This window comes from Elephas maximus, chromosome 4 (genome assembly GCF_024166365.1).
Source record: "Elephas maximus indicus isolate mEleMax1 chromosome 4, mEleMax1 primary haplotype, whole genome shotgun sequence".
NCBI classification, from domain to species: Eukaryota; Metazoa; Chordata; class Mammalia; order Proboscidea; family Elephantidae; genus Elephas; species Elephas maximus.
In genome coordinates, this window is record NC_064822.1 from 196,679,380 (window position 1) to 196,701,474 (window position 22,095).

The following is a 22,095-nucleotide window of genomic DNA, read 5'->3' on the forward strand; positions in this document are numbered from 1 at the left end:
GGAGCAAATCAACACACAACCCTTTGCACTTGGTATGTAGCTATCAACCTGGCTGTTATCTTTTTTTCCCCCAGACAAATTTGCTAAGCCCACCATAAGTGGATTACCTCTACCTGGCAGAGCCAACAGTTCATTTCCATGGTCTTCTGTCAGGGTTAAGTGAATTCTCCCGCTCTTTTCCATAAATAATATCTGCAGAGATCTTTATTGTCCTGACATTTTACACCACACTGATCCTCTGCACTGATGTCATTATGCTGATTGGGTCTAATGTGCAGGAAGTAGCAAACACTCTGGATGCCTTAATAAGATATAAATGAACTGTTGTTGCTTGGTGCCATCAAGTGGGTTCTGACTCATAGCGACCTTGTGTACAATAGAACGAAACACTGCCTGGTCCTGCGCCACGTTCACAATCATTCTTATGCTTTAGCCGATTTTTGTAGCCACTGTGTCAGTCCATCTCGTTGAAGGTCTTCCTCTTTTCCACTGACCCTGTACTTTACCAAGCATGATGTCCTTCTCCAGGGACTGATCCCTCCTGACAACTTGTCCAAAATATCTGAGACGCAGTCTCGATCTTCCTGCTTCTGAGGAGCATTCTGGAAGTAAGACAGATTTGTTCGTTCTTTTGGCAGTCCATAGTATATTCAATATTCTTCTCCAACACTACAATTCAAAAGCATCAATTCTCCTTCCATCTTCCTTATTCACTGTCCAGCTTTCACATACATATGATGTGATAGACAACACCGTGGCTTAGGTCAGGCACACCTTAGTCTTCAAGGTGACATCTTCACTTTTCAACACTTTATAGAGGTCCTTTGCAGCAGATTTTTCCAATGCAGTGCGTCTTTTGATTTCTTGACTACTGCCTTCATGGGTGTTGACTGTGGATCTAAGTAAAATGAAATCCTTGACAACTTCAATCTTTTCTCCATTTATCATGATGTTGCTCACTGGACCAGTTGTAAGGATTTTTGTTTTGTTTATGTTGAAGTGGAATCCATACTGAAGGCTGTGGTCTTTGATCTTCATCAGCAAGTAGTTCAGGTCCTCTTCACTTTCAGCAAGCAAGGTTGTGTCATCTGTGTATCACAGGTTGTTAAAGTCTCCCTCCAATCCTGATGCTGCCTTCTTCATATAGTCCAGCTTCTCGGATTATTTGCTGAGCATACAGATTGAATAAGTATGGTGAAAGGATACAACCCTGATGCACACTTTTCCTGACTTAAACCACACAGAATCCCCTTGTTCTGTCTGAATGACTGCCTCTTTATCTATGTCCAGGTTCCTCACAAGCACAATTAAGTGTTCTGGAATTCCCATTCTTTGCAATGTTATCCATAATTTATTATGATCCACACAGTCAAATGCCTTTGCATAGTCAATAAAACACAGGCGAACATCCTTCTGGTATTCTCTGCTTTCAGCCAGGATCCATCTGACATCAGCAATGATATCCCTGGTTCTGCATCCTCTTCTGAAACTGGCCCGAATTTCTGCCAGTTCCCTGTCAATATACTGGCTGCAGCCACTTTTGCATGATCTTCAGCAAAATTTTGCTTGCGTGTGATATTAATGACATTGTTTGATAATTTCTGCATTCTGTTGGATCACCTTTCTTGGGAATAGGCACAAATACGGATCTGTTCCAGTCAGCTGGCCAGGAAGCTGTCTTCCATATTTCTTGGCATAGATGAGTGAGCACTTCCAGCGCTGCATCTGTTTGTTGAAACATCTCAATTTATATTCTGTCAATTTTTGGAGCCTTGTTTTTCGCCGATGCCTTCAGTGCAGCTTGGACTTCTTCCTTCAGTACCATTGGTTCCTCATCCTATGCTACCTCTTGAAATGGTTGAATGTCAACCAACTATTTTTGGTATGAGTCTGTGTATTCCTTCCATCTTCTTCTGACGCTTCCTGTGTCATTTAATATTTTCCCCATAGAGTCCTTCACTACTGCAACCTGAGGCTTGGATATATTTTTCAGTTCTTTCAGCTTGAGAAAAGCTGAGCGTGTTCTTCCCCTTCGGTTTTCTATGTCCAGGTGTTTGCACACGTTATAATAATTTACTATGCTTTCTCGAGCCGCCCTTCAAAATCTTCTGTTTAGCTCTTTTACTTCATTATTTCTTCCATTTTCTTTAGCTGCTTGACATTCAAGAGCAAGTTTCTGAGTCTCTTCTGACATCCATTTTGGTCTTTTTTTCTTTCCTGTCTTTTTAATGACCTTTTGCTTTCTTCACATATGCTGTCCTTCCACACTTTTCTGGTCTTTGTTCATTAGTGTTCAAGGCATCAAATCTGTTCTTGAGATGGTCTCTAAATTCCGGTGGGATATGCTCAAGGCCGTACTTTGGTTCTTGTGGACTTGTTTTAATTTTCTTCAGTTTCACCTTCAACTTGCAAAGGAGCAATTGACGGTCTGTTTCACAATCAGCCCCTGGCGTTGTTTTGACTGATGATATTGAGCTTTTCCATCGTCTCTTTCCACAGATACAGTTGATTTGATTTCTGTGTATTCCATCTGGCGAGGTCCATGTGTATAGTCACCACTTATGTTGGTGAAAAAAGGTATTTGCAATGAAGTTGTTGGTCTTGCAAAATTCTATCATGGGATCTCCAACATTGTTTCTATCATCAAGGCCATATTTTCCAACTACTGATCCTTTTTCTGTTTCCAACTTTCGCATTCCAATCACCAGTAATTATCAATGCATCCCAATTGCACGTTCGATCAATTTCAGACTGCAGCAGCTGATAAAAATCTTCTATTTTTTCATCTTTGGCCTTAGTGGTTGGTGTGTAAATTTGAATAATAGTCAGATTAACTGGTCTTCCTTGTACATATATGAGTATTATCCTGTTACTGACAGTGTTGTACTTCAGGATAGATCCTAAAATGTTCTTGTTGATGATGAATGCAAGGCCATTCCTTTTCAAGTTGTCATGCCCTGCATAGTAGACCATATGATTGTCCCATTCAGAAAGGCCAATACCAGTCCACTTCAGCTCACTAATGCCTAGGATACGGTTGTTTATGCGCTTCATTTCATTTTTGACGATTTCCAATTTTCCTAGATTCATACTTCATACATTGCACGTTCTGATTACTAATGGATGTCTGTATTTGTTTCTTCTCATTTTGAGTCATGCCACATCAGGAAGTGAAGGTTCCAAAAGCTTGACTCCACCCATATCATTAAGGTTGACTCTACTTTGAGGCACTGGGTTTTGGGTCTACTTTGAGGAGGCAGCTCTTCCCCAGTCATCTTTTGAGTGCCTTCCAACCTGGGGGGGGGCTCATCTTCCAGCACTATATCAGACAATGTTCTGCCACTATCCATAAGGTTTTTAGTGGCTAATTCTTTTCAGAAGTATACTGCCAGGTTCTTCTTCCTAGTCTGTCTTAGTCTGGAAGCTCAGCTGAAATCTGTTCACCATGGGTGACCGTGCTAGTATTTGAATATCGGTGGCATAGCTTCCAGCACCTCAGCAACACAAAAAGCGCCTACAGTATGACAAACTGACAGTCATGTGGGGGAAACGAATTAAGTAGTGGGAAATATTCCTCACAAAAATTCAAGGGCCCAGTACCTCAAGGAATAGTCTGGAATGTGTCAAGATGTCCTCTCCAAAGTGAAAGACAAGTTGTTGAATGTTACACCACCTACCTCAAAGAAAAGAGGCACAGTATCGGCCTTTTTAGATTTTGGAGGTAGCGTATACCACAACTGAGCGTTACTTCAACCCATCTATAGAATCTCTCATTGGCTGTCAGTTTGTAGTGAGGACAGAGCAAACACAGACTCTCCTTTAGTTCAGGCCTTCCTTGGCCTGGCTGAACCCTCCCCTCCCCAGGTGGCATTGTGCCTGGGACTCCTGGTGGGTCACTGTTCCTCTCCAGGCCCGTGCTGCCTCTCTCTGCTCTTCTGGGACTCCTCTGGCTTGCTAGGGTGTGTACAAGTTGCTCTACATTTGGATTCTTATGATACAGCAAATCCTACGATACTCAGAGTGTTCACGGCAAATAAAGATGCTGAATGGAGCCTGTTATGGGTTGAATTGTGTCCCCCCAAAATATATGTTGTAAATCCTAACCTCTGCCTGTGGTTATAATCCCATTTGGGAATGGGTTTTGTTATGTTAATGGGGCTGGATTATGTTAAGTCCATGAGAATCATGTTAAGTTTATCGTATTAATGAGACAGGATTAGCGTGTATCTTGAGACAATCTTAAAGAAGCAGGCAAGAGAAACAGAGATGAGGGATATAGAGATGCCAAGCCACATGAAGATCACCCAGGAGCAGAAGGCTAGAGGGACAAGGACCTTTCTCTTATCTGACAGAGAGAGAAAGCCTTCACCTAGAGCTGGCATACTGAATTCAGACTTCTCGCTTCCTAAACTGTCAGAAAATAAATTTCTGTTTGTTAAAGCCACCCACCTGTGGTATTTCTGTTTCCGTAGCACTAGATGACTAAGACAGAGCTTCTGGCTAGCACTAACAGGAGAACTGCAGCACAGGCCTCTAGGATTTTAGAACAACTCTATGTCTTCTTCTGAATATAACTATTCTCCTTTTAAGGAACAATTTTTCCTTGCCACTGGACCTTGAAAGACTGAATGTGTAACCAGGGGACATAAGGTGACCATGTGGCCTGAGGTTCCTGTTGTGAGTTTGTTGTTGTTAGGTGTTGTTGAGTTGATTCCGACTATTAGTGACCCTATGTATAACAGGACAAAACACTGCCAGATCCCACACCATCCTCACAATCGTTGCAATGTTTGAGACCACTGTCGTAGCCACTGTGTCAATCCCCCTCATTGAGGGTCTTTGTCTTTTTTGCTGACCCTGTACTTTACCAAGCATGATGTCCTTTTCCAGGGACTGGTCTCTCCTAATAACACACCCAAATTACGCGAGATGCAGTCTCACCATCACTTCTGAGGAGCATTCAGGCTGTACTTTTTCCAAGACAGATTTATTCATTCTTCTGGAAGTCCATGGTATATTCACTATTCTTCACTAACAGCATAATTTAAAGGTATTAATTCTTCCTCCATCTTCCTTATTCATTGTCCAGCTTTCGCACGCACATGATCATGGCTTGGGTCAGGAGCACCTTAGTTCTCAAGGTGACATCTTTGCTTTTTGACAGCTTAGGTCTTTTGCAGCAGATTTGCCCAATGCAACATGTTGTTTGATTTCTTGACTGGTGCTTCCATGGGTGTTGACTGTGGATCCAAGTAAAATGAAATCCTTGACTTCAATCTTTTCTCAGTTTATCGTGATGTTGCTAATTGGTCCAGCTGTAAGGATTTTTGTTTTCTTTATATTGAGGTGCAATCCATGCTGAAGGCTGTAGTCTTTGATCTTCATCAGTAAGTGCTTTAAGTCCAAGTCCTCTTCACTTTCAGCAAGCAAGGTTGCGTCATCTGCATAATGCAGGTTGTTAATGAGTCTTCCTCCAATCCTGATGCTGTGTTCTTCGTACAGTCCAGCTTCTCGGATTATTTGTTTAGCATACAGATTAAGTATGGTGAAAGGATACAATCCTGACACACACCTTTCCTGACTTTAAACCACACGGTATCCCTTTGTTCTGTTTGAACGATTGACTTTTGTTCTACGTACAGGTTCCGCATAAACACAATTAAGCATTCTGGAATTCCCATTCTTTGCAACGTTATCCATAATTTGTTACGATTCACACTAGTCAAATGCCTTTGCACAGTCAATAAAACACAGGTAAACATCTTTTTGGTATTCTCTGCTTTCAGCCAGGATCCATCTGACATCAACAATATCCCTTGCTCCACATCTCCTTCTGGATCTGGCTTGAATTTCTGGAAGTTTCCTGTTGATGTGCTGCTACAACCATTTTTGAATTATCTTCAGCAAAATTTTATTTGTGTGTGGTATTTAATGATATTGTTTGATAATTTCCGCATTCTGTTGGATCGCCTTTCTTTGGAGTAGGCACAAACATGGATTTCTTCGACTCGGCTGGCCAGGTAGCTACCTTCCAAATTTCTTGGCAGAGACGAGTAAGAGCTTCTGGAGCTGCATCTGTCTGTTGAAACATCCCAGTTGGTATCCATCAATCTCTGGAGTGTTGTTTTTCGCCAGTACCTTCAGTGCCGTTTGGACTTCTTCCTTTAGTACCGGTGGTTTGTGATCATCGCTACCTTCTGAAAAGGTTGAATGGTGACCAATTCTTTTTGGTACAGTGCCTCTTTGTGTTCCTTCCATAGTCTTTTGATGCTTCCTGTGTCATTCAATATTTTAGCCATAGAATTCTTCAGTACTGCAAGTTGAGGCTTGAATTTTTTCTTCAGTTCAATGCCGAGTGTGTTCTTCCCTCTGGGTTTTCTAACTCCAGGTTTTTGCACATTTCATTATAATACTTCACTTTGTGTTCTCAAGCTGCCCTTTGAAATCTTCCATTCAGCTTTTTAATATGATCATTTCCTCTATTTGTTTTAGCTACTCTATATTCAGGTGCAGTTTCATAGTCTCTTCTGACATCACTTTGGTCTTTTCTTTCTTGTCTTTTTAATGATCTTTTGCTTTCCTCATGTGTCTTAGTTATCTAGTGTTGCTATAACAGAAATACCACAAGTGGATTGTTTTAACAAAGAGAAATTATTCTCTCAAAGCCTAGGAGGCTAGAAGTTCAAATTTAGGGTGCCAGCTCCAGGAAAAGACTTTCTCTGCTGGCTCTGGAGGAAGGTCCTTGTCATCAATCTTCCCCTGGACTAGGAGCTTCTCCGTGCAGGAACCCCAGGTCCAAAGGATGTGTTCTGTTCCTGGCACCGCTTTTTGAGTGGCATGAGATCCCCCCACTTTCTTCTTGCTTCCCTTTCCTTTTATTTCTTGTGTCTTAGTCATTTAATGATGCTGTAACAGAAATACCACAGGTGGATTGCTTTGACAAAAAGAAATTTATTTCTTCACAGTAAAGTAGGCTAAAGTCCAAATTCAAGGCATCAGCTCCAAGGGAAGGCTTTCTCTCTCTGTTGGCTCTGGAGGAAGGTCCTTGTCCTCAATCTTCCCATGGTCAAGGAGCTTCTCAGGTGCAGGGACCCCGTGTCCAAAGGACATGCTCTACTCCCAGTGCTGCTTTCTTGGTAGTATGAGGTCCCCAACTCTCTGCTAGCTTCCCTTTCCTCTTATCTCTTTAGAGGTAAAAGGTGGTGCAGACCACACCTCAGGGAAACTCCCTTTACCTTGGATCAGGGAGGTGACGTAGGTAAGGGTGGTGTTACAATCCCACCCTAATCATTTTAACAGAAAATTACAATCACAAAATGGAGGACAACCACACAATACTGGGAATTATGGACTAACCAAGTTGATACACACATTTTTGGGGGGACATAATTTAATCCATGACTTCCTATAAGATAAAAGGTGGTGCAAGCCACAACCCAGGGAAACTCCCTTTACATTGGATCAGTGATGTGACCTCCGTGAGCGTATTACATCCCACCCTTACCCTCTTTAACCTAACCTAATCTCGCCTCATTAACCACAGAAAGAGATTAGGATTTACAACACATAGGAAAATTACATCAATCACAACATGGAGGACAACCACACGATACTGGGAGTCATGGTCTAGCCAAGTTGACATGTATTTTTGGGGGACACAATTCAGTCCGTGACACTCATGTATGATGTTGTTGATGTCATCCCACAACTTGTCTGGGTCTTTGGTCATTAGTGTTCAATGCGTCAAATCTATTCTTGAGATGGTCTCTAAGTTCAGGTGGGATATTCTCAAGGTCGTACTTTGGCTCTCATGGACTTGTTTTAATTTTCTTCAGCTTCAACCTGAATTTGCATCTGTTTTGCAGTGGGCCCCTGGCCTTGTTGTGATTGATGATATTGAGCTTCTCCGCTGTCTCTTTGCACAGATTTAGTCCATGTGATTCCTGTCTATTCCTTCTGGGAAGTCTATGTGTATAATCACCATTTATGTTGTTTAAAAAAGGTATTTGCAATGAATAAGTCGCTGGTCTTGCAAAATTCTATCACGGGATCTCCAGTGTCATTTCCATCACTAAGGTCATATTTTCCAACTACTGATCCTTTTTCCTTGCTTCCACCTTTTGCATTCCAATCACTAGTAATTATCAATGCATCTTGGTTGCGTGTTTGATCAATTAAGACTGCAAAAGTTGATAAAAACCTTCAATTCATCTTTGGCATTAGTTTTTGGTGTATAAATTTGAAAAATAGTCATATTCATTGGTCTGCCTTGTAGGCATATGGATATTATCCTGTGACATGACTGTACTTCAGAATACATCTTGAAATGTTCTTTTTGATGGTGACAGTGATGGCATTGCTCTTCAATTTGTCATTCCCAGCATAGTAGACCAGATGACTGTCTGATTCAAAATGGTCAATCCGTCCATTGTAGCTCACCAATGTTTACATCAATCTTCAGCACTGCATCTCATTTTTAAGGACTTCTAGTTTTCCTTGATTCCTAGTTCATACATTCCACATTCTGACCATTAATGGATATTTGCAGCTGTTTCTTCTCATTTTGAGTTGTGCCACCTCAGCAAATGAATGTCTCAAAAGCTTGACCCCATCCATGTCATTAAGGTGAACTCTGCTTTTGAGGATGGAGCCCTGGCGGCACAGTGCTTATAAGCTCAGGCTGTTAATCAAAAGGTCAGCATTTAGAAATCACCAGCTGCTCCGTGGTAACCCTATAGGGCCATTCTACTCTGTCCTATATGGGTGTGTTGAGTCGGATTTTACCCTATGGCAACAGGTTTGGTTTGTCTTTTCTACTTTCAGGAGGCTACTCCTTCCCAGTCGTATTTTCAGTGTCTTCCAATCTGAGGGGCTTTTCTTCCAGCACTATACCAGACAACGTTCTGCTGCTATCCATAAAGTTTTCACTGGACAAGTTTTTAAGAAGTAGACCACCAGGTCCTTTTTCCTAGTCTGAGTCTGGAAGCTCCACTGAAACCTGTCCACCATGGGTGACCCTGCTAGATTTGAAATACCGGTGGCGTAGCTTCCAGCATCACAGCAACATGCAAGCCACCACAGTGTTATAAACCACCGAAGGGGTTGCCGAGGGAAGATACTGGCCACGGGGTGCTTGCTGCTGGCCACTGTGAACTGCAGGAGCTGGGTGCTGGAGAAGCTGCACACAAGGCACGAGCAAGGCACTGGGGGGGCCATGAATGAGGCTTTAAAGCTTATCATAATGGCAGCTGGCAAAGGAAAACTATTTGAAGGGCTCAGATCCATTCACGGAGCAGGCAATGAGACTGATGAATTTGGAGCAGAGAGGAACTAAATTGGTGACTGGCATAGTGTTTACATATTTGAGTGCTTCTATTTTTCCAGCATTTTTCCATAGTTCATGCTGAAACCTGAAATAACAATTTCAATTTTAGAGATTTGATGTTGTTGTTGGTTGCCCTTGAGTCAGCTCTGACCTGTGGTGACTTCATGCATAACAGAAAGATTTGCGGCCCGGTCCTACAACATCTTCATGATTGTTGGTGCGTTTGAGTCCACTGTTGCGGCTGTCACGTGAATTCATTTCATTGAGAGTTTCCCTCATTTTCGTTGACCTTCTACCTTAGTAAATATAATGTCCTTTTCTAGGTATTGGTCCTTCCTGATGATGTGTTCAAAGTAAGCAAGGTAAAGTCTTGCCATCCTCGCCTCTAAAGAGAATTCTGGTTGTATATCTTCTAAAACTGAAGCCTAGTGTGACTGAATTTAACAATTCCAACACATGTCAAATGGGCAGTCAAGCATTCTGTGGAGCACCTGGAAAAAATGCACCAGGTGACTGCCTGCTCAGGTGCCCCCAGTCCAGTTAGGAGACAGCATGTAAAGACGGATCTCTGCATGAGGCATGAGGGGACAGACTGCCATTCATTCCTGCTCTGGCTGTGGGGACACCAGGTGCACATGGCATTCAGGAGACACCCAGCTGCCCCGGTGAGGTTGGTTTTCAGCCAGAGAAGCTCCCCCAGAGTATAAACCAAAACGAAACCCACTGCTATTGAGTCGATTCCAACTCATAGCAACCCTACAGAACACAGTAGAACTGCCCCAAAGAGTTTCCAGGGAGCACCTGGTGGATGTGAACTGCTGACCTTGTGGTTAGCAGCCAGAGCGCTTAGCCACTATACCACCAGGGTTCGACCCCCCCCCACCCCATCAAGGTATAGGAGAACAGTGACCTTCCTGGAACACATTAGGCAACCCCCTCCCCCAAGTCTGTTTTGAAGGGTAGTGCAGATGCCCCTGGGTGGAGTGAAGAATGGCTGAAATGAAGTTGATGGGCGATTTGGAGAAGTCCAGGGATTCACACTCAGCAGCCAATATCTAGGTGGGAGGTCAGACCTTCCCCGGGCAAGTAAGAGAAACTTCCCCAGGGTATTAACCAAAACCAAACCCACTGCCATGGAGCTGATTCTGACTCATGGCGACCCTACTACAGGACAGAGTAGAACTGCCCCATAGGGTTTCCAAGGAGCACCTGGTGGATTCGAAATACCAACCTTTTGGTTAGCAGCCGTAGCTCTTAACCACTACGCCACCGGGGGTTTCCATAGTATCTCACAGCAAGAATTAATTATGCTTCTATAACAAAATGTAGCCAATGCTTCAGGGAGCAAGGTAAGAGCAAGAAGCTGCACCCCAACCCACCGTGCTCCGACGCCGCGGACACGGATGTCGTTGCACGAGAGAGCTGGGCGGGCTGCGTTTTACCCCCGTCGCGGACACCCTTCCGAGGCCGGCATTCCGACACACCCAAGCCTTCGTGCTCCTGCCCAGGCTTGCGCTGTACCTCATTTAGCGCCCCTCGGAAAGCTTCTGGAGCGGTCGGGCGCCGGGCGTGCGGAGGAGGCTTCCCGGGTGCAGCGAAGCCCCCTCCCGCCCGCGGGCCTCGGGGGTGCGCTCGGGCCCCGCCCACTGCGCCGGCGTGGCGTCCGAGGCCCCGCCCTCAGCCCCGCCCTCAGCCCCGCCCCGACCGCGCTTGTCTCCGCCCTCAGGCCCCGTCCCACGACTTCGAGCGCGCGCGTCTCCTCCCGCGGGCCCCGCCCCGACTGCGCAACGCCCGCAGGCCCCGCCCCTCAGTCCCGCCCCGCCCTCAGCCCCTCCCCTGCCGCGCGCGTCTCCGCCCGCAGGCCCCGCCCCCGGCGCGAGCGCGCCCAGCGCCGCCGCCGCCGTTGCCGCCATTTTGGAGCGACCGAGCGCCGCCCGCGGCCCAAGCCGGTTCCGAGGCGGTCCCGAGCCGCTGGCCGGCCGCGCCGTGTCCGTAGGCGCCCCGCCCGGCCGGGCCCATGCGCGTGCAGCCCGCCCGAGGTCGCCCGGGCTTCGCCTCCGCCAGCGCCCTGGCCTCCCCCAGGCCTCTGAGGAGCCGCCGAGACGCCCGACTCGGCGGAGCCGGTGAGTGCGCCCGCCCGCGCGGCTTCCTCAGACCCGGCCCGCGGGCCGGCGGGGGGCGGGGCTCCGGGTCGGCGTCCCCACCCGCTGTCAGGCCCCGTCGGTGCGTCAGTGTCGCTCTCCGTCAGTGTCCCACGTCATTCCCCCGCCTGCCAGTGCCCCCCGCGTCAGTCAGCGCCCCCGTGTCTGCTCCTCCTACCTGCCGGTGCCCCCCCGTCAGTGCCCCCCGCCTGCCAGTGCCCCCCGCGTCAGTCAGCACCCCCGTGTCTGCTCCTGCTACCTGCCAGTGCCCCCCGCCTGCCAGTGCCCCCACCTGCCAGTGCCCCCCGCCTGCCAGTGCCCCCCGCGTCAGTCAGCACCCCCGTGTCTGCTCCTGCTACCTGCCAGTGCCCCCCATGTCGGTGCCCCCACGTCATTCCCCCGCCTGCCAGTGCCCCCACCTGCCAGTGCCCCCTGCGTCAGTCAGCGCCCCCGTGTCTGCTCCTACCTGCCGGTGCCCCCCATGTCAGTGCCCCCACGTCATTCCCCCGCCTGCCAGTGCCCCCCGCCTGCCAGTGCCCCCCGCCTGCCAGTGCCCCCCGCGTCAGCCAGTGCCCCCACGTCTGCTCCTCCTACCTGCCAGTGCCCCCCGCCTGTCAGTGCCCCCACGTCATTCCCCCGCCTGCCAGTGCCCCCCGCGTCAGTCAGCGCCCCCGTGTCTGCTCTTCCTACCTGCCAGTGCCCCCACCTGCCAGTGCCCCCCGCGTCAGCCAGTGCCCCCCGCGTCAGTCAGTGCCCCCATGTCTGCTCCTCCTACCTGCCAGTGCCCCCCGCCTGCCAGTGCCCCCCGCGTCAGCACCCCCGTGTCTGCTCCTGCTACCTGCCAGTGCCCCCCATGTCAGTGCCCCCACGTCATTCCCCCACCTGCCAGTGCCCCCTGCGTCAGCCAGTGCCCCCCGCGTCAGCCAGTGCCCCCATGTCTGCTCCTCCTACCTGCCAGTGCCCCCCGCCTGTCAGTGCCCCCACATCAGTCCCCCGCCTGCCAGTGCCCCCACCTGCCAGTGCCCCCCGCGTCAGCCAATGCCCCCATGTCTGCTCCTCCTACCTGCCGGTGCCCCCCATGTCAGTGCCCCCACGTCATTCCCCCACCTGCCAGTGCCCCCCGTGTCAGCCAGTGCCCCCACGTCTGCTCCTCCTACCTGCCAGTGCCCCCCGCCTGCCAGTGCCCCCGCCTGCCAGTGCCCCCACCTGCCAGTGCCCCCCGTGTCAGCCAGTGCCCCCACGTCTGCTCCTCCTACCTGCCAGTGCCCCCCGCCTGCCAGTGCCCACTGCCTGCCAGTGCCCACCACATCAGTCAGTGCCCCCCACATCAGTCAGTGCCCCCGTGTCTGTTCCTCCTACCTGCCAGTGCCCCACGTCAGTGCCCCCTGCGTCAGTGCCCCCGTGTCTGCTCCTCCTACCTGCCAGTGCCCCCCGCCTGCCAGTGCCCCCCGCGTCAGTGCCTCCCGTGTCAGTGCCCCCGTGTCTGCTTCTCCTACCTGCCAGTGCCTCCCGTGTCAGTGCCCCCACGTCTGCTCCTCCTACCTGCCAGTGCCCCCCACCTGCCAGTGCCCCCCGCCTGCCAGTGCCTCCCGTGTCAGTGCCCCCGTGTCTGCTTCTCCTACCTGCCAGTGCCCCCCGCCTGCCAGTGCCTCCCGCGTCAGTGCCCCCATGTCTGCTTCTCCTACCTGCCAGTGCCCCCCCGTCAGCACCCCCCATGACAGTGCCCCCATGTCTGCTCCTCCTACCTGCCAGTGCCCCCCGCCTGCCAGTGCCCCCCGCATCAGTGCCTCCCGCGTCAGTGCCCCCATGTCTGCTTCTCCTACCTGCCAGTGACCCCCGCGTCAGTGCCCCTGGCGTCAGTGCCCCCATGTCTGCTCCTCCTACCTGCCAGTGACACCCGCGTCAGTGTCCCCAGCGTCAGTGCCCCCACATCCATTTTTCCTGCCACTGCCCCCCACGTTAGTGCCCCCACGTCCATTCCTATGTGCCAGTGCCCCCCATGTCAGTGCCCCCACGTCATTCCCCCGCCTAGCAGTGCCCCCCACATCAGTGCCCCCACATCCATTCCTTGTACCTGCCAGTGCCTACCACATCAGTGCCCCCACATCCATTCCTTCTACCTGCTAGTGCCCCCCATGTCAGTGCCCCCATGTCATTCCCCTGTCTGCCAGTGCCCCCCACATCAGTGCTCCCACATTCTTTCCTTCTACCTGCCAGTGCCCCCCATGTCAGTGCCCCCACGTCATTCCTGTCTGCCAGTGCCCCCCACATCAGTGCCCCCACGTCCATTCCTTCTACCTGCCAGTGTCCCCATGTCCAGGCCTCCCGCCTGTCAGCGTCCTACACTTCAGTGCTCCCCACCTGTCAGTGCCCATCCACGTCCACGCTTCCCCCACGTCAGTGCTTCCGCATTGGTGCCCCCACATCATTGTCCCCCACAACATCTGTACCCCCTGCCTGTCCCTGCCTCCCCACGTCAGTGCCCCCCCCACGTCAGTGCCACCCGACCTCAGTGCTTTCTGCCTGTCAGTGTTCTCCACATCGGTGCCCTCTGCCTGTGCTCCCGCGTCATTGCCCCCATGTCTCTGCCTCCTGCCTCTCACTTCCCCCACCTCAGTGCCTCCTGCCTGTCAGGGCCCCCCACATTAGTGCCTCCATATCTGGGCCCCCCACCTGTCAGTGCCGCCCCACATCAGTGCCCCCATATCTGCGCCCCCCTTCTGTCAGTGCCCACCACATCAGTGTCCCCTGCCCTGTCAGTGCCTTCCACATCAGTACCCACACATCTGTGCCTCCTACATCCATGCTGCCCTATATTAGCACCCCCCATGTTAGTGGCCTGCCTGTCAGTGTGCACCACATCTGTGTACCCCCGTGTCATTGCTCCCTGCGTCAGTGCTCCCCATCTGTCAGTGCTCCCACATCAGCGCCCCCCACCTGTCAGTGTTTCCCACCTGTCAGTACCTCCGTGTCAGTGTCCCAGTTGGCCTGTCTTTTCTCCACAAAAACATCTTCCCTATTTTTCAGTACGTCTGTCTCAGTATGTCAGTGGTGACTCCCAGTCCCCCTTTCTGTCAGGGTCACCCTCGTGTTCTTTGTTTGTGTCTCCCTGTTGTCGTTATCACTCCTATCTTATTAATGAGTGGGGTTTGTCAGTGTTTCCCCCACTGCCGTCTCCTACCAGTCGGTATGTGGCCTTTCTCCTTCAGCACTCCACCTGCCTGTCTGCCCCCTGTCATCACTCCCCTTGTCCAGTCACTGCCCTGCACCCTCTTTCCGGTGTCCCAGAATGCCCCATTACTCCTTCTCCAAGATGTCACCAGTCATCTACCCGCATTCTGTCACCTTCTCAGCCTGTCTCCTTACCTCTCACTGCCCCACTCCTTCCTCCATCCCCATCATCTCTTTCTTCACACCTGTCTCCTTCGTCATTAGATGAATAATTTCTTTGATAAGGATCAGCACGAAACTGTTTCCTGTGAGGTGGAGGTTAAAGATGTCCCAGATGACGAGCTTCTCCAATCTGCTGTCCCACCCTTCCCCTTAGCACTTTCCCTCCCGGTCTTTGGGTTCTGTAATTTACTGCAACGTCTCACAGAACTCACGAACCATATCAAGGAAATGGCTCACGCAGTTGTGGAGGTGGGCAAGTCCCAAATTTGTGGGTCAGGCGTAGACTTCTCCCGACCCGTGTGGATGGAGGGGCTGATGAACCCAACCGGCAGTTCAGGCCAAAGTCTGCTGGTGCACAAGGCTGCAGAAGCTGGCGAATCAGGTCAGATACAGACGGTAGGCCGCTGGCCCATGGGGTTGTAGAGGCTGGCGAATCACGGAATCGGCAGGTCAGATGGCAGGCCTCTGACTCAATCCTAAGAAACGGAGGCTGGGTGATCACAAACTGGATGTGGGACCCAGATGCAGATAGAGAGAGCTCTGTTAGGGCATCCACACATACACCTTAGATGCAGGCAGCACCCCAGGGAAGGGCATAACTTGAGCATCAGTGGGACTTGAGTCATGCTCTCCTGCAAGACAGACCCAAGACTCATCCCACACTGATCCTGCCTTATCAACATGTGGAGGTCAGGATTCACAACACACAAAATAGAGGACAGCCACTCAGTACTGGGAATCGTGGCCTACCCAAGTTGAACACACAATCCCAATCCTCACAGGTTCCATATGCCTTCTATACATAGTCCCATTCAATCATAATGTGTGAGTCACAAAGACCATGGCTAGAAGGGCCATAGTAAGTGACTCATTGCACTGCACCCGTGCACCTTACTGAGTCCCCCAGGTGCCCCCCCCACCTGTCACTCCACTTGCACTCCACCTGCCGTTTGTATTCTTGCAGCCTGTGTCTGCACAGCCCCTATCTGCATTGTCCCCTACTTGTTATTGACCTCTTTTGGCTTGCCCCTGGTCCCCCCACCCTGTTACCACCAGCTTACCCAGTCTGTCACTCTGCTTAGTCCCTGCCTTTCACTGCACCTCTATTTTGTCACTGTGCCAACCCACCTTGTCTCTGTGCCTGTCTCCAGCCTACTATTCTTTGGCCCCGCCTGCCATCTCCCCCATGGCCTCTCCCTGTTATGCCCTCGGCTTCCAGTGGCCTACCATTGTGCACCCTCCCAGTTTCCCTCCTCTTGATGTCTTTTCCTTCTTGGTATCGCTTCCCTTTTGACTTCTTCGTGTCCCATCGACAGTAGATTCTGGACTCCAGGAGAGTGTTGCTCCTCATCAAAAGTATTCAGTGAGCCCCTGCTGTGCCAGGTGCTCTGCCAGGGCCTGAGGCATGAGGAGGGAACATGCCAGCTAAGTGCTGGATGGTGATACGGAGTTAGCTATAAGAAGAGTGGGGTGATGGAGCTTTCCAGGCTGAGAAGATAGCATGTGCAGAGTCCCTGAGGTGGGAACAGGCTGGATCCCCTCCAGGAGCCTACATAAGACTGACGTGGCCAAGGTCAGGGGGAGGTTGCCTGGAGCCCAGTTGGGGAGTTGGCCTTCGAATCATGCTGTTCCCCTCAGGCTTGGTGAGGATTGGGTCTTGAGTCTGAGTCGTGGGGGAAACCGGGACTGGAGAGTGAGTCGGGGATTGCCACGATCAGATGGGTATTGGCGAGTGGATGGGAGGTGGGTGTTGTCGTTTTGGTGGTTTAGGCCTTGATGGTTGACTTAGGGAAATATTTTGAACTGATGGGACTTGCTGATAGATGAGAGGAGGGGTATGAGGAAAGAGAGGACTTGGTGATTTCTCAGCTTTTTGATGGAACAAATGGTGGACAATGGCACTGTTTTACTGAAATGGGAAGCTGGGTTGGGGTGGTTGGTAGAGTGTGGAGAAGTTATTACAGGTTGGAGGTAGAAAGCAAGGCTCGCTCTTTTTTTTTTTTTTTGATGTTTGTATTGTGCCTTAAATGAAGGTTTACAGATCAAGTCAGTCTCTCATACAAAAATTTATATATGCTTTGCTGTGTACTCCTAGTTGCTCTCCCCCTAATGAGACAGCACACTCCTTCTCTCCCCCTTGTATTCCTGTGTCCATTCAGCCAGCATCTGTCCTCTTCGGCCTTTACGTCTCCCCACCGGACAGGAGCTAGCCACATAGTCTCATGTGTCTACTGGAGCCAAGAAGCTCACGCCTCATCAGTATCATTTTCTTATAGTCCTGTCCAATCCCTGTCTGAAGAGTTGGCTTTGGGAATGGTTTCAGTCTTGGGCTAATGGAAGGTCTGGGGACCATGACCTCCGGCGTCCTTCTAGTCTCAGTCAGACCATTAAATCTGGTCTTTTTATGAGAATTTGAAGTCTGCATCCCACTGCTCTCCTGCTCCTTCAGGGATTCTCTGTTGTGTTCCTGTCAGGGCAGCCATCGGTTGTAGCCAGGCACTATCTTGTTCTTCAGGTCTCAGGCTGATGTAGTCTCTGGTTTATGTGACCCTTTCTGTGTCTCTGAGGCTCATAGTTACCTTGTATCTTTGGTGTTCATTTTCCATTGCTCCAGGTGGGTTGAGACCAATTGATGCATCTTAGATGGTCACTTGCTAGTGTTTAAGACCCCAGATGCTGCTTTCCAAAGCAGGATGCAGAATGTTTTCTTAACAGATTTTATTATGGCAAGCCTCTCTCTTGGCTGAAAGAAGCGTGAGAAGTCCAGGGGTCATTAGGGAGAAGGTATCTTACAGAAGAACCCAGAGGAGAAGTAAGATCGCAGTACAGCCAGTCAGCTTGGGGATAATTTTTTTTTTTTGGTAGCATTAACTGTGAGCTTTATTTCATTTAGAGGAGCCCTGGTGGTGCAATGGTTAAGCGCTCGACTGCTAACCCAAAGGTCAGTGGTTTGAACCCACTGGCTGCTCCACAGGAGAAAGATGTGGCAATCTGCTTCTGTAAAGATTATAGCCTTGGAAACTCTATAGGGCAGTTCTGCTTTGTCCTACAGGGTCTCTGTGAGTCAGAATCGACTTGGTGGCAGTGGGTTTGGTTTTTTTGGAATTTTGTTTCAGTTAATGTTCGCAAGCATTACTGTTTCCCCGAAAGGTGCAAAGCGTGTGTAGTAAAATGCCAGTCTTACTGTCACCCTGTGCCTCAGCCACCCGCTTCCTCTTCCAGGGCAACCCGTGTTACCATTTTCTTTTGTGCCCTTCTGGGGTCTATTAACAGATGAGCACGTGGGGTGTGCGTATGTGTGGATGGTAGATAGACAGGGAAAGGAAGGGGGGAAAGAATACTTTTTTCTATTCTTTTTTAATTGTGGTGTGTGCATGTGCGTACATATAAGTACATGTGTATACACACATGTAAATAAAGCAGCGCATTTGCTGCTTTACTAATGTTTTTGTTGTCGTGATATATTTCCACAAAACATTTACCATTTCAGTCATTTTTTACGTGTACAATTCAGTGACATAAATTACATTCCTCATGTCATGCAACTGTCACCAGTATACGTTTCCAGATTTTTCTATCATCCTTTGCAGAACCTCAGTGCCCATTAAGCAATAACTTCCCCTTTCCCCCTCCTGCCCCTCCCTGGTAACCAGTAAACTTTGGTCTCTATGCGTTTGCCAAATTCTAGCTGTTTTATAGAAGTGGGATCATACAATGTTCACCCTTTTTTTTCTAACTTACTTCACTCAGCATAATGTTTTTTAGGTTCATCCATGCTGTAGCACGTTTCACAACCTCATTTCACTTTATGGCTGTTGACATTCTATTATATGGATATAAAGGAGCCCTGGGGGCACAGTGGTTAAGTGCTCCACTGCTAACCACAAGGTTGGTGTTTCGAGCCCACCACCGACGCCCTGGGGGAAAGATGTGGTAGTCTGAATCCATAAAGATTACAGCCTTGGAAACCCTATGGGGCAGTTCAGCTTTGTCCCGTAGGGTTGTCATGAGTTGAGATGGACTTGATGGCGATGGATAATTTGAATATACCACATTTTGTTTATTCGTTCATCTATCGATGGACGTTTGTTTGTTTCTACTTTTTGGCTATGGTGAAAAGCGCTGTAATGAACATTGATGTACAAGTATCTGTTAGAGTCCCCACTTTAAAATCTTTTGGGTGTGTACATGGGGTGGCATTGCTGGACTATATGGTAATTCTGTGTTTAATTTTTTGAGGAACTTCCAAACAGTTTTCCGCAGTGGCTGTACCACTTACGCTCACTAGCGGTGGATGAGGACTCCAGTTTCTCCATGTCCTCAGGAACAGTTGTCCTCTGTCTCACTGGTAAAAGCCATCCTAGCAGAGGTGAAGCGAAAGTCATTGTGGTTTTGATTTGTGTTCCCTCATAATTAACGACATTGAGCATCTTTTCAAGTGCCTCTTGGTCATTTTATATCTTCTTTGGTGAAATGTCTATTCAAATCCTTTGCCTAGTTTTTTTTTCTTTTAAATAATATTTTATTTTGTTTTCGGTGAAGGTTTACACAGCCATTTAGGTTCCCATTCAACAATTTCTGCACAAGTTATTTAGTGGTATTGGTTACATTCTTCACAATGCATGAACATTCTCATTATCTCCGTTCTGGCTGTTCCAGTTCCACTCGTCTAATTTCCCTGCCCCTTTACAGTCTCACTTTTTTCGTTTTTTTTTAATTAATCGTTGACCAATTGGTCTCTCTAGGAACATTCTTTTTTTTTTTTAATTTATTGTGCTTTAGGTGAAAGCTTGCAAATTAAGTCAGTCTTTCATACAAAAAGTTATACACACCTTGCTGTGTGCTCCTAGCTGCTCTCCTCCTACTGAGACAGCACATTCCTCTTCTCCACCCTGTATTCCCCGTGTCCATTCAGCCAGCTCCTGTCTCCCTCTTCTCATCTCTCCACGAGACAGGAATTGTCCACATAGTCTCAAGTGTCAAGCTCACACCTCACCGGTATCATTGTCTGTCTTACAGTCCAGGCCAATCCCTGTCTGTAGAGTTGGCTTCAGGAATGGTCGCAGTCTTGGGCTAGCAAAGGGTCCAGGGACCATGACTGTCAGGGTCCCTCCGGTCTCACGTAGACCATTAAGCCTTGTCTTTTTACGAGAATTTGAGATCTGCATGCCACTGTTTTCCTGCTCCATCAGGGATTCTCTGTAGTGTTCCCTGTCAGGGCAGTGATCCATGGGAGCTGGGCACCATCTAATTCTTCTGGTCTCAGGCTGATGGAGTCTCTGGTTTATGTGGCTTTTTCTGTTCTCTTGGGCTCATCTTAACCGTATGTCTTTGGTGTTCTTCATTCTCCCTTGCTCCAGGTAGGTTGAGACCAATTGATGCATCTTAGATGGCCGCTTGCTAGTGTTTAAGACCCCAGATGCCTCTCACCAAATTGGGATGCGGAACGTTTTGTTAATATATTTTGTTATGCCAATTGACCTAGGTGTCCCCTGAAACCATGGTCCCCAGACCACGGTCCCTGCTACTATGGCCTTTGAAGTGTTTGGTCGTATTCAGGAAACTTCTTTGCTTTTTGGTTTAGTCCAGTTGTACTGACTATCCCTGTGTTGTGTGTTGTCCTTCCCTTCACCTAAAAAATTTTTTGCCTACTATCTAGTTAGTGAATATCCCTTTCCCTCCCTCCCCACGCTTGTAACCACCAAAGAGTATTTTATTCTGTTTAAACTTCATCTAGAATTCTTACGATAGTGGTCTCATACAATATTTGTCCTTTGGCAGTTGACTAATTTCACTCAGCATAGTGCCTGCCACGTTCCTCCATGTTATGAAATGTTTCACAGATTTATTGTTCTTAATCATTGCGTAGTATTCCATTGTGCGAATGTACCGTAATTTATATATCCATTCATCTGTTGATGGGCACCTTGGTTGCTTCCATCTTTTTGCTATTGTAAACAGTGCTGCAGTGAGCATGGGTGTTCATTTGGAGGCTCTTATTTCTTTATTTTTATTCTTATTGTGCTTTAAGCGAAAGTTTACAAATCAAGTCAGCCTCTCATACAAAAACGTATGTATGCCTTGCTGTATACTCCTAGCTGCCCTCCACCTAATGAGACAGCGCACTCCTCTCTACACTGTAGTTCCCTATCCGTTCAGCCAGCTTCTCTACCCCTCGGCCTTCATATCTCCCCTCCAGACAGGAGCTGCCCACAATGTCTCGTGTGTCTACTTGATTCAAGAAGCTCACTCCTCACCAGTATCATTTTCTATCTTATAGCCCAGTCCAATCTCTGTCTGAAGAGTTGGCTTTGGGAATGGTTTCAGTCTTGGGCTAACAGAAGGTCTGGGGACTATGACCTCCAGGGTCTTTCTAGTCTCAGACCATTAAGTCTGGTCTTTTTACAAGAATTTGAGGTCTGTATCCCACTGCTCTCCTGCTCCACTAGGGATTCTCTTGTGTTCCCTGTCAGGAAAGTTATCGGTTGTAGCCAGGCACCATCTAGCTCTTCTGGTCTCAGGATGATATAGTTTCTGGTTTACATTGCCCTTTCTGTCTCTTGGAGTCATAGTTACCTTGTGTCCTTGGTGTTCTTCATTCTCCTTTGCTCCAGGTGGGTTGAGACCAATTGATGCATCTTAGATGGGTGCTTGCTAGCGTTTAAGACCCCAGACACCACTCTCCAAAGTGGGATGCAGAATGTTTTCTTAATAGATTTTATTATGCCAATTGACCTAGATGTCCCCTGAAACCATGGTCCCCAAACCCCTGCCCCTGCTTTGCTGGCCTTTGAAGCATTCTTTTTATTCAAGAAACTTCTTTGCTTCTGGTTCAGTCCAGTTGTGCTGACCTTTACCATATTGTGTGTTGTTTTTCCCTTCACCTAAAATAGTTCTTGTCTACTATCTAATTGGTGGGTACCCCTCTCCCTACCTCCCTCCCCCCTCTTGTAACCATCAAAGAATATTTTCTTCTCAGTTTAAACTATTTATTGAGTTATTATAATAGTGCCTTCATACAACATTTGTCCTTTTGCACCTGACTAATTTCACTCAGCATAATGCCTGCCAGATTCCTCCATGTTAGGAAATGTTTCATGGATTCATCGTTTTTCTTTATTGATAGTATTCCATTGTGTGAATATACCATAATTTATTTATCCATTCATCCATTCATGGGCACCTTGATTGCTTCCATCTTTTTGCTATTTTCAACAGTGCTGCAATAAACATGGG

At 48.6% G+C, this 22,095-nt stretch overlaps 2 protein-coding genes across 6 annotated transcripts in view; both read left to right on the plus strand.

Moving 5' to 3' along the window:
- The first annotated feature begins 10,728 nt into the window (after positions 1–10,728).
- Positions 10,729–22,095, plus strand: part of LOC126076505 (basic proline-rich protein-like) — a 30,773-nt gene continuing 19,406 nt past the window's right edge. Inside the window, exons 1-4 of the mRNA XM_049884995.1 lie at positions 10,729–11,274; positions 11,322–13,167; positions 13,219–13,382; positions 13,726–14,010. Of these exons, the coding sequence (XP_049740952.1) occupies positions 10,729–11,274; positions 11,322–13,167; positions 13,219–13,382; positions 13,726–14,010 (2,841 nt within the window). The remainder of the gene's footprint in view (positions 11,275–11,321; positions 13,168–13,218; positions 13,383–13,725; positions 14,011–22,095) is intronic.
- The window catches only part of PPP6R2 (protein phosphatase 6 regulatory subunit 2), a 91,557-nt gene continuing 80,682 nt past the window's right edge, over positions 11,221–22,095 (plus strand). For all 5 annotated transcript variants that reach the window (XR_007517461.1, XM_049884760.1, XM_049884761.1 and 2 more), the window contains exon 1: positions 11,221–11,448. The gene's annotated coding sequence lies outside the window, so the exon portion shown is untranslated. The remainder of the gene's footprint in view (positions 11,449–22,095) is intronic.